Genomic DNA, 13,340 nt, shown 5'->3' on the forward strand with positions numbered 1-13,340 from the left:
CTTCCTGATTGGTGTTCCCAGAGAAGTCGTGTGATGTCACCGATCAAAGAGGGTCACAGAAAATGGTGTCACTAATTGAAGATGACCACATGAAGTGATGTCACTGATCGAAGATGGCCACTGGAAGTAATGTAACCAGTCCAAGGAGGCCACCAGAAGCGATGTCATAGAGAGTGATGTGATTTGCCCCACCCAGGCTGAATTGACTGTTATTTCATCTATGCTGAGATTTTTAAAAAAAGCACGTTCTTATTGGAATCTTTCTCTGCTTCTCCTGAAGTTAAGTTTCTCTCCAGCCTTTCTCAGCCTTCTTGGAGTGTTACAAATGATTGTCACTTAATCCTTAGAGATTTGAATTTCCGGCTTTCAGGAAAAGAGCCACTGTCTCAACTTGATCATTATTTCAAATTAGAAACAGTCATCTATGCAATCTGTCCCAGTCTAACCATTTTGTGTACCTTTTCTCTGTAGTTATTAGTTCTCAACCTCCCAGATTACTGAATATTTAAATCAAAGGGTCTAGGAACCCCAAGATACTAAAGTCTGCACACCTGAAAGATCTTTAGACCAAGCTAGATATATCTTGCAACAACTCTACATCTTGTACAACTTTTTCTCACTGATCTTTGTTCCATCTCATAAACGAGCACTGACTTGTGGAGCTCAAATAGAGAAGGTAATGTGCAGCCTGGTGTACACCGTAGCTTTCCGGATTGAATCATAATAGCATGCAAGCTGAAAGAGCCCGAGGGAAATCGTGGATTGATGCTTACTCGATTATTGCCATAACAGTCTATGAGCAAGCATCGGCAAATCTGACAGTTTTGGCTTTGTGTAAGCATGGGATAGGCATCTGCCAGGCACTGTCATTTTAGCTAAGGAACTACTGGCTCTTATGGGGAGAACCCCCACCTATATTTGTGTAGGAAGAATTGGGCACCCTTTCTAAAGCGACTTAAAAGCACGGGTTATGGCACAGAACTTTTCACACAAATCTGCCGTGCCTACGAGCACAACCCTTTCTGTGCCTGCAACAACAAATATTTAAATTGGGAGTTTGTGGGTTCAGTTAGCATATAGTTTGTCTCATAGAACTCATAGCAGGAATTACTCCCTTTCTCCAACCTGTAAGCACATTCCACCCTAAATGGTCACTGTCAGTGTGTGACAGAAACCTTATTGTGTGACCTGATACAATGTGTATTTTATCATCATAGTATAACAGAAATCAAACAGAATGATTGCATGACATAGCATATTTGGCATAACATTTCCGAAAAGAATATGGAGTCAAACGAATGCACTGACAATTATATGTAAATTAATACATGTTATTATAAAAATAATCTATCTCTTAGCTCATCAACTCAACCACTCTTGTTCAATCCCGATTCACAAATCACTATAAACAAATGTATCTTTCGTTCAATGCTGGAGAAATGGAATCGTGTACTGAAAATGCACAAAGCAATCTTGAAATGCAATAGCTAAAAATACATTTCTTTATCATGGGCAGGTGCAGAAAACGGAAATATATTCCAATTCGTCAACAACCAAAAGCTCCTTCCATGTTACTCCAAATGGGTAAGACACATTCCCTCTTTGAAATGCCAAAATCAAATAATAACAAATCAAACACCGGGATATCTGCAAAACGCTGTTTACCACTATACCAAACTGTGTATTTTAAATGCAAATGCAATAACAGCTAAGGAAACATTCTTTCTTTGCAAGGACCTATTGGCATAAGCAATAATAACGAATGGTAGAATACTACATTATGTTTCAGAAATGTTTTTAAAAATGCAATCTTGAAATGCCCAATTAAAATGTAAAAGCATTCAATTCAGGCTTTAAATGCTAACATGCAATTCCATAATGGAATACAAAAGTGAAAAAAGTGAATGCTGACTAAAGGTTAGAGCATTTCTCAATTCAATCATCCAGCTCCTAGCAATACTTACTGAATGCTTGCTTTTAAGTCAAGCAAGTGCCTTCTCTGTTAGAGATGGTGCTCTATCAAGGAAGGGCAGAATCTTCAGGCAGTATTCTCATCTCCCCATCTGGTCAGTTTGTCAACTCCAATCTGTCTGCTTGCCAGTCTACCCAAGGAAGGCTGCTGGTCATCCTTTATACCTTGCTGATAGAAATCCCCCATGACTCTTCACTTGATGGACATTGATGGACATCTGTCTGAGCCTGGCATTGCCAATGAAATTGTGTGATGCAAGGGCTCTGCACCCTACCTCCAGGGTGAGCTTGCTCAATATGCCACACCCTCAACCTTCATAAATTGGTCACCAAATTCATAGTTTTGTTGGACAATTCCCTATTACTGATGTGATTTCATCTGGTGCAGATTGTAACTGCTTGCTCAGTCTGCTAGGCGACACAGGTCATTTTTATCTTAAGGTCATGCATGGTATCATGTGCCCAGAGAGGTTTATTGCCATTAAGTGGCATTGTTCTGGTAACACTTACCACTTGTTTTTCCCTGTACAGAATAAAATTACAGTTTACATAGCTCCTTCTGTGAGCTGTTGTAAAAATCCCTTTTCGAAGGAATAAAACAAATGTGTTTTTCTTCAGTTTCTGGCTCTTGGTTACATGTTGCACATTTTAGAATGCTGTGCCGAATTACATTCAAAATGAAGAACATATTCTTAAAAGCACATGCCTCACTTAGATGAGGTATTGCTAAGGTAAAGCAAGCTGATGCAGGTTACCTTTAAGCGTGTAGTGCTTTCTAGTATGTACCTATTTATTCAAAGCACTATAATAACATCTAGCATTAAGCATTTAGCAACTAAGAACTCTATGACCCATACTCTGTCATTAGAGGTCTTCAGGCCTAGGCTAGTTTTCTCTTACTTGCTCTCACGTTTAAGGGAATGAGGGAAATGCTGACGTGAAGTGGCATCTCATTTGCTAATTTACCTTCTTTGGGGGGCAGAATGGGTCATATTACATGACAGCACTGCCATAATGGTATCAAAGCTGACAGCTTTGGATTTGTGTAGATATGGGATAGGCACTGCCATAATGGTATCACCAGGTCATAAGATGCCCACTGTTGGAAAATGGTGTGATTACCTAAGCATAATAATGGCAGTGCCTGGCAAAGACCTATCTACCCTCTACACAAGTCAACATTTTTGGCATTGTCCATGTTTGTTTTTAACAGGGCTTCAGTGAAAGGAACAGATATAAATCAAGCGGTGGAAGACACATTCAGTTAAGACATTTATATTCTGCCAATAGTACATATACTGCTGCAATTCAGCCATTAACTTGCAGTAGACTGTTAGAAAGTACACTGGTAGGTCACTGTTTGATGTTACTGCTTGTTCAAGCTTGCTCAAAGAGATCTCACAAGGATGTGTTTTGAGCAGGAAGAGGCAGGTAGAGGGTGGGAATGAACATAGGTATTAGAATGGCCATTGGAAGTAAATGATGAGTAAATAACCAAACAAAAACCACAAGGTGTGTATCCCTCCTCACACATCATCTCCCTCCAAGATGTACCCCAATACAATAGTTTTGGTTTATAGGTGGCATTTAATCTTCACTTAATAGCCAAAGCTTTAAAGGGATTGTTGATAAAAGACATTCTTAGCTAATACGATCATGCAGTTAGTGAACAGCCTAAGAACACTGTTTCCGTCTAATCAGAGCTTTCTTTCTCCATTACCTTGATCTAATTGCAATTAAACGCATCACACAAGCCCTGTGATGCCTTCAATGCATTGTTCTTCAAAACTAATCAGGGGATTCAATTTGATCTAGAATCAGAACCTCTTACTCATTTTGCTGATGATCAATTCTAGCTAAAAGCACCCAGCGAAGTTATTTTGTTCAATCTGATGTCTATCCCAGAGACTGACAATAGTCTATGTAAGACTGATAACCCCATCGACGATAGACCTGCCGACATGATGAGGTTTTTGATCCATACATCACTGCATTCCCCAATGCCTCCTTGGCTTTTGGAGTTCTACCCAATCATTTAAAATCTGCTGTTTTTACCCATCTCTTAAAGAAACCATCGCTCTACTGTGCTATTCACTATGACTTCAGAGGAATTCCTAGCCTCCCTTGGCTCTCCAGAATTTTGGAGAAAATGTATAAAGAAATTAGTAGAGAACCATCTCCAAGATCATTTGTAGCAATTAAATAATTTGGGCATATATCAATCATAATTTCATCCTGGTCTTGCAAGCGAGGCAGGAGTCTTATTGGCTTGGGATGACATCCTCTGCATGACTGGTAATGGTCCTTACACTATTCTAATCATCTTAGACCTTTTGGCAGCATTTACCACAGTCAATCATGACCTGTTGCTGAAATATTTGAATTCTGTTGGAGGAGTTGCAGGAATCCCATTAGAATGGTGCCAGTGCCTTCTCTAAAGGTGCCACTCAAGGGGTACAAATCTGTAAATTCCTCTCGTTTTATGCTGAAGTGAATTTGTGAGTCACATAGCCCCCCCCCACCTCCCTGAATGGACCTCCCAGTTGCTCACATATTCTAGTATCATGCCTTGTTCATTAATACATATATTTGTTTTGTGTGTTGATGGCCCCCAATAAGATCTAATTCTTCTATCCTCTGAGCTGAAAAATGTAATTAGTTTGATGGGGCACAGTAAACTGAAATGTACCACATCAAAGACCATGGCACTGTTATTGGGCCTAGTCCACTGATGCAGAATCTCACCAAACTTCAAGATTCACCCAGCACTTTTGGCAAAGTTATCCATTTTGGAGGTAAGGGTGAAGAACCTAGGACTCTATGAGAATTCTGCCATGAGTAGAAACTAAGACATTAATTCTATTCTGTGGAGCTCATTCTACCGGTTTGATCAGCTCCCCGAGTTCTACCTTGTATGTCTTCCACTTTTCACAGTTTTGTTGTAGCTTTGTTTAATCAACTCAAAATTGGATTACTCTAATGGTCACCTTGCAGGCCTTCCAGCATACTGAATGCAATGCCTTTACCGAATGAAGAATGCTGCCATTTGCCTGATGTTTGCACTAAGAAAGAGAGATCCAATGTGTCTTCAGCTGTGCTAACTTTACTGGCTTTCAGTCCGCAGCCACAATTTGTTCACAAATTACTGATTTGTCTTTAAATGTGACATGGATTGGCTCCGCCTCCTCTCAAGACTCACCTCAAAACTTAAAGTCCAAACAGATCTCATCATGCCTTAAGAATGCTTTTCTTGACCCTGCCAATTTGCACATCTAAAGGATTAAGAAACAGAAGATTTGTGGCTCCCCTCTTTATGGAATATTCTTTCATTAGAAGTCAGATCCATCGTTAATCTGATGACATTAAGAAGAGCTGCAAAAACCATGTGGCTTTCATAATTGTCCACTCGTTTATGTAGTGCGCAATTCCTCCAAGTACATGGCAGCAATTCACTTTGCAGAGCTGCGCTTTACAAATTAATATATCAAATCAAATAATTTAGTATATGTAAATCATAATATCTATTGAAGTATCATTCCATTTAGCACCTGCAGAAACCCTACATTGTATGTCACTGTTTCCTCTGCTCACCTGTAACTCAGAATTTGTTTTATCATCCAAAAAAGAAGCTTCCCTGTCGGCAACACCCTACCTGCGGGTTTTATAGAACAGACACCGCTTCAGTGGGATCTTCACTACACGCTCCTGGAGGCCCACAAACAGCACACTTTGGCTATGCAGAATCTGTAGCCTTCTGATGGGCTCCCTCTGCCTCCGCGGGAAGAGTTCAATTTCCTCGAGCAAGCAGCTGCTTGAGGTTTGATTCACTGGAGCAAGCACCTTCTTAATGGTCCCATAGTCTATAAAGTAAAGAAAAGCAGACAGCAGGAATGAGCAACAATAAAAAAACTAGTTAAAGGTATTACCCACCATATACATTGAAATAAAAACAAGGTTTAAGCAGATGGAGAACAGAAAGCATTATTTAGCAATGTTTCAGCCTTGCATGACTTTAACATTGCTCTTAACGCTCCCTTCTCCTCTCACTTTCCTCTAACTATATTCACTCCAAAACACTCCTCTCTATGGCCTTGGATTACACCTTCCACCTGCACTCTTAAAAAAAACAATGAGAAAAACCTTCAGACTTGACAACTCTCTAGACACTCCTCAGATCTCCAACTCTACCCAACTGCGCTTCAAAACTACTCCTTTGCTCACGGCCCTGCCAATCGTCACGTCCATCTCTCATTTTGTATTAATCCTCTCAACCTAGGTGCCACCAAAAAATCTATCAACTCAACGTTCTCACCTCCTAAACCCTCATCCATCTTCCCTACTCTTTCTGCTAATGATCTTGCTCTCTACTTTGCTTCTAAATTTTACAACATTGAAAATACCCTCTAAAATGACCTTTTATCTCACACCTGTTCACTTTTCCTCACCGCCTCTACCCTCCTCTCCTCCAACAATATCTTCCTTTGCCCCACCACTAACACAGATTAGATTCCTACCCTTCTACTCAGGGCTAACCCTTCATTTGCCCCATCAACCCTTTTTAGCTACACATAGTGAACGTCACAGCTTACGGTGTTGCTACATATCTTACTCCCCTCTTCAACTCTGCTCTTGACAGTGCCTCTTTTCCATCATCCTACAAGTCAGCTACTGTCATCCCTAGCCTTAAAGAAACTGTCCTGCTAATTTATGTTCTATCTCTTCTACCTCACTTTTTCAAAATCTCACAGTGTATAGTTTTCAAATTACTCATTGAGTTCCTTAACACACAAAGCCTTTTGGATCCTCTTCAGTCGGGCTTCCGACCCCTGCACTCTGCTGAGTCATCTCTCCTCAATCTCACCAACTACATATATTTCGCTTGTCATGCTAACTATTCATCTATTCTTATTCTTCCGGGCCTCTCTGCTGCATTTTCTACCATCAAACGTTCTGATCTTCTCTCAACACAATCTCTCCTAGGTATCAGGTTATGAGGGACAAGGCCTTTGCTTGGTTTGCTTCATATCTCACACCAGACACTTTCAGTTGTCCTGGAACAGCTTTTACCTCCCTGCTCACCCCCTTTCCTGTTGGTGTTCCCCAAGGGTTATAGGTGGGTACACCTCTTTTCACTCCCTATACCTCTGCTCTTGGCACATTGATATCCTCCTGTGACTTCTCCTATCAACTCTTTGCCAATGACACTCAGATCTTCTTCTCCTTTCCCTCCTGATCTGATGAGCTATGTTAAAAAATGGCTAATTATCTCTTGGCCATCAAATACTGGATGGCATCTCACTTGCTCATTCTCAACTCAACTAAGACTGAAGTTCTCTACTTCCCATCCGAATAGGCTATCTCTTCCACTCCCACTCTTCTATTCTTCTCTCCTGACCACCTTCCCTACTCTACTTCTGCTTGCAACCTTGATGTCATCTTTGATCCATCTCACAACTTCTAGCTCTTCATCTCCACATCTACCACAATGGCCAGACTTAATCTCCTCAACATTGGAAAAATAAGATGTTGGCTCCCCTTCAACACGGCTAAGCAACTAATCGCTTATTTAGTACTCTCTCAAACTGACTACTGTGCCCGTCTCCTCGATGGCCTTCCCAACTATGCTTTTTCACCTCTTGACAAAGTCCTCAACTTTGCTGTCTGTACACTCTTCAACCTTCACCACTTCACCTCCACTCCCCTGCCTGTCATCAGTTAGGTTGGTTATCTATGAAAATGAGGGCAACGTATAAACTCATTCTCATACTTTTCAAAACTATACTCGGACTTGCCCCTCCCTACCTATCAGCCCATCACACTCCCTATTCTCCACCTCTCTACGTATGATCACCCTGGGTTCACCTCCTTGCCACCTCTTGTGTCCCTTTGACTCCTGCTCATTTCTTCACCTCTCCCTCTCCCGTATGATCTTCATCTCCCTCTCTGCTCTACTCGACTCTATCACTATTTAAATCCAACCTCCTAGCTCTCCTCCTTTCTGAAGAACCACTTGCATACCATTCTATGTAACCAGATCTCCCTGTTCTCCTCTCCCTCTACCTCTCTATGACAACACCACTGCACCTATCCCTCACCCCATCATCCTAAACATAGCACTTCCTCCACTAGCCCGTTCCTCTATCATGCTTTACTGTCCTTGTCCACGGTTCACGTTTCAACCTCCCCTGCATCATCTGGTTTTATATGCACATCCTCTGTCCCATTGTTAAGAACACTGGTCCTCCACTCTGTGAATCAATATTACACATTTGGTAAGCATGTTCGTGCCAAAAATGCATTGTTTTCCCCGTAATATTCACAAACAAATAAATTGATTAATTAATGAGAAGGCAACAAACACATCTGATTTGCTTTTATTACTAAATATCATGTTTGGACCCAACAAGGTAACCACAGCCATGTGACCTTAGTCCTACCAATGCATCATATATATGAAAAACAGACAACCATAGTGAGTTTATTGCTCGAACAAAAACTGCTAGACTTTATTTTGCTCTTATTTTTCTCATTTTTCACCGCCAAAACGTAAATGGTGATTGATGGAGGTAAATTAATATTGGTAGGCGTGGAGTGGGGTGTGGGAAGGGATGGTAGGGGAGCTGTGGGGGTTCCACACACATTCTGTGCTAAGAAATTCAAGAAAAAAGGTGAGCAAAAAAAATTGACCAGTTGTTTTCGAGCAATAGATATGCCTCCACATAAACCTACCCACCTAAGGAGTGACAGCATTGGCAGGATAAGAAGGGGGTACTGTGCGGGGCAGTTTTATTATTCCTTTCCTTCTTGTTTGAAAGACGGGCACCTGGCAAACAAAGATTCATGGACTTCCTCTACGTTGTGCTTTTATTAAATCGCCCGTGATTTCTCCAACCACCCAGTACTGTATTCATAGTCCCGCATCCGCCTTCTAGGTCTTTTGATACTGGCCAATGAGCTCATTTTTCTTTGCAGTTCAGGCACGTGATTGATGCCCTCTGCGTGCAAACTTAGTTTGGGATTCTGCTGTGAAAAGGCCGCTGGCTGTGCCAAGATGTATAATGTTACTGCCATTCCAGGAAAGGCGTGCTATAAGGTATGTACATGTACTGCTACCCAATAAATAAATAAATAAATACATAAATAAATAAACCCTACAATGACAGTACAGAGCCACCGATCGTCGAATTGGTAATACATTATTTATTTAATCTAACATTTTACCTTTAAAGAATGGGATACGCTGCAGATGTGCGTCCGTTTTAAAAATGTAGTGAGGTAGAATGCAACCAGCAAGTTAAATATTGAAACATAATGCTGCCATGACTTATTATCAGATAACGTCCCTGGAATGTTCTGTTTGATCCTTCAAGACTCAGACTTCATCTGACCCTCATCTCCTTTGCATTATTGTTTCCAAGTTGGCCTAGTGATGTGTTGTATACATTCTTTGCAACTTTCACTGTGCCTGGCCCTCAACTTCTCTGTGTTATTGTTGTCGAGAATGTGTTGTCCTGCACTCCCAGAAGAATATTGATTTGAATATAAAGTGTTATGATGGGTCAGAGGTCCTGTCCAGTGTTTTAGAAACCCTTGTAAATCAATAACATGTGTAGCTGCATTGCTTGAAGTTATGACAGAAACAGTAGATAAGTGTGGCCATTTATGTTCTTAACATTGAACCTTTTAATATCAGACGATGGATAAAAGGTGGAACAGAAAATCACAACAAGTCATAGCATTAAATATATGAAGAAACAGTTCACAATACAATACCGCTAGTAATGTGAACAGCTTAAAAGTGTACTTGTAAATAAGTAGGTATTATTAAGTGCAGGAATGGGCGGGCCTCACAAGTATTTCCTATGTAATTCAGGATGAAGATACACACCAATACCACACAAAACGTTTTACAGGTAGCATCACATTAGAAAGAGATTCTAGCACCAGATGTTGTCACATCAGCTAACATTTATCAGTCAAACTCGTACCTCATTGAGATGCCCACACGGGGTGGCCCTTGGATGATTGAGAGTCCACTTTCTTCCACTCCCACTTCCCCTTTTGTGTTGCCTGCATTCACTTGTACACACTCATCTCTTGTTACTATCACTTTTGCCAGATGGCTCGGAACTCCCAGATTGGTATCCCGTTCATTCATCGACAATAATTACTTTGTGGTAATTTACTATGAAAATTACTTTGAAATTACTTTGACAAATATGGATATTTTAGAGTTACGCTGTGAAAAGGGGGTGGGGAGGGTATTCGGGAGGCGTAGTAATGAAGGGGAATGGAGAGGATTAGGGGTGACCCCCCAGAATAAAAATAAAAATTTGAAGTAAAATTCAAAGTAATTACTTAGTAGTAAATTACAACAAAGTAATTACTGTTGATGAAATGACATGGGACCCCCAGATTATCCTCCTTGTTATCAGGAGGTATGTTTTCACACTTTCTGACAAAGAAACCTCCACACTTCAAGGTCACGCTTGAGCACAACTCGAGCGCATAAAAGAAATGTGCTGACTTATTCCAGTAGCACAAAATTACTGTACAAGAATGTGCACTCATGGAAAAGTGCAACATCACGTATAAGTTTCAATCCCTTTCTTTATGATCAACATTTGTTTGCTTATTTACCAATGAACACACGCACCATGATACTACAAGCATGCCCCCCCACCCCGCTTTAAATCGAATGTAAGTAATCTTGTCTGCACCTACTGGTGGCCTCGCTGCACTTCGATCTGTAAGGAAAAGGGGGGACGGGTTCATGAGTGGAACAGTTGGAAAGACAGATGCAAATCAATAAACCAATGGCAGTTGACAATGTTAGTTCTCTAACCATTGTTGGCATAGACATGTGTCTGTTCAAAGGTGTCCATAAACAAATTCGCTAGAGAGGGGGGGCATAATTAGCTCCCATCATTACCCCTCATGTCTGTCTTAAAAACTCGCCATTAAAAAGAAACACATTATTGCTAAGAGTGAAAAAAGCATTTCCTTGGCCATTATCACATGGGCCATATAACCTTTTGGGCACCAATGGAACCAATTTGAGATTTGATTATCGGCACCCTGGATGTGGCCGTCCTAGCTTAGCAATGCTTTGACTCCTCGTCTTTTTTTCCTTTTTCAAAGGACCATTACTTGGCAGAAGTGAATAATTATGAATAAGTGCACTTGCCTAATTGGACTATTTCTTATATGAACTTAAACTCAAGAAATAAATCAGGTACAACAGTTCTCTATGAGTGTGGTGGGCCTGTCTGGGTTTGCAATCGATGGTCTAAACCTTACATCTCTATTTCTTCAATTTGGACTATTCTGCTGACTTGGCCTTACTGAACTGTGAGCTTCCACAGTTTGAGTCAACCTCCCGGTGACTCTCTTCCCATTTCTCCCGGTGACTCTCTTCCCATTTATGTCCTGGGCTCGTCAGATGATATCCTGAATGTTCTCTGCTTGGGACAACCCTTTGGTCCTGATGAAAACATTGACTGATTGTGGTTTTTAATAACATATTGAAACTAGTTAAGGGGATACTAGAAATGGTGCCCCTTTTTGGAGCTCTGGGTAGAAGACAATTGTTTCTTTTTTGTCTCTTCTAGTAGACTGTATCTCAATGCTCGAGCTTAGATGATTGATCACATCTTGATGTTTGTGCCCGGATGTTTGACAGGCTATAGCTTTAGGATAGAACCTTTCATGTGATTTATGTCTTCACATGTATGCAAGTCCTATAGCCAATATTACGTCCCCAGACAGTCATCTGTTCGGGTGGACCTTTCCATTCAAACACACATTGGGCCTCATTACGACCAAGGCGGTAAGTTACCGCCTGGGTCGTACCTTTACCACCATGGCGTAAACTACGTTTACGCCATGGTGGTTGGCGGACTTACCGCCCCATTCCGAGGTTGGCGGGGCGGTAAGTCCCCAATCCCCATTTACCCTTCCCCATTCCCATTTTTGCCCCATAGGGCATAATGGGAGTGGGGAAGGCATTAATTACGCCACCGTAAATTACGGTGGCCTAATTAACAACAAGGTCCCTTAGCGCCATGGATTTTAACACCTGCTAAAAGCAGGTGTTAAATCCTCCATGGTGCTAAGGGACCTCGGAATCAGGCGGTAAGGGTCGGCGCTGTTTACGCCGCCGTAAACCCCTTACCGCCTGGGTCCAATGAGGCCCATTGTGTTGTTTTCACATTTCTGTGGTTTGTTATCTTTTTCATGTATTCAGCGGTTCTATACGTAACCAATGTTGGTGTATATATACATTGTTTCATTGTTCTATTTACGTTTCACACGAGGTTCCTTTTCCATGCACTGAATTATGTGAAAATAATTTTTAAGCAATTAACTGATATTCATCATTAAATGCTAGGAACACACGCTTGCGTTTCACCTGTGAGCTTGATTTTATTGGATAGCCATTGTTTATGGCATAGTTACAAACTCTGATATAATTCATTTGTTATTGACTTGTTATCTTTCAGACCATTAATCCACCCCTTTTTGGTTACTATCAGAATGTACATGCATCCACAGAAAAGCTCCAAAATACTTTAACAACAAACTGCAATAATCCAAACCCCAGTGAAGCTCACAACCTCACTGTGCATACACACACCTCCACAACCCTAGTTACCTACTGATCCTCCATCTCATCCCATCTCCCTTAATTGTGCAGAAATGCACTGGAAAATGTCTCATGGATACATGGATCTTATTTTTCCCTCTTCCCTCTTCTCTTATTCTTCTCATAACTCTACTTTGGTTTCTGCCAAAACACAATACCACTCTGATCTTATTCAAATATTTTTCCCTCACCCTGGGGATTTGTTTCAATGTTTGAATCACATTCTATCTCCTCCCCTCTTTCCCCCACTGATTTTGCTCAGTTCCTTACTAAGAAGGTTTCACAAATATGCTCATCTATTGTAGCTTCTACTGTTCATAGGGCAACACCAACCTCCCGGTCTACATGTGTTTCAACATCCCTTTGCTCTTTTTCTCCTCTTTCTGAATCTGATACTACTCAGCATCTGTCCCGATTGCCCCTCCTCATGATTATGTTCCTTCCCTTCTCAACCCTAAGGTTTTCAATCATCTTCTGTCTTTTCAGGTGGCCATATTTAATACTTCCCTCTGTTTTCCACATTTACTTTAAGCATGCAGTTCAGTGGTGGCTGGTGAATTTTTTTAATGGAAGGGCATTAATGTTTGCACTGAATACACATGAGTGACAGAGCGCAGCGAGGGAGCCCCAACCAAACAAGGGGGATTCAGGTGTGTTCTCCCCCCAAGAATATTTTAAAATGATGGTTAAAAATTATGCATTTAGAAGAACTTACTGTAAAAAA

The 13,340-nt window shown here is 41.0% G+C and overlaps 1 protein-coding gene across 2 annotated transcripts in view; it reads right to left on the reverse strand.

Moving 5' to 3' along the window:
- SEMA5A (semaphorin 5A) overlaps positions 1 to 13,340 on the reverse strand; it is a 2,281,219-nt gene that overhangs the window by 760,435 nt on the left and 1,507,444 nt on the right. For both annotated transcript variants that reach the window (XM_069613729.1, XM_069613730.1), the window contains one exon: positions 5,624 to 5,831. In XM_069613729.1, the coding sequence (XP_069469830.1) occupies positions 5,624 to 5,831 (208 nt within the window). The remainder of the gene's footprint in view (positions 1 to 5,623; positions 5,832 to 13,340) is intronic.

The sequence above is a fragment of the Ambystoma mexicanum genome, chromosome 5p (genome assembly GCF_040938575.1).
Source record: "Ambystoma mexicanum isolate Mex_15411 chromosome 5p, UKY_AmexF1_1, whole genome shotgun sequence".
NCBI classification, from domain to species: domain Eukaryota; kingdom Metazoa; phylum Chordata; class Amphibia; order Caudata; family Ambystomatidae; genus Ambystoma; species Ambystoma mexicanum.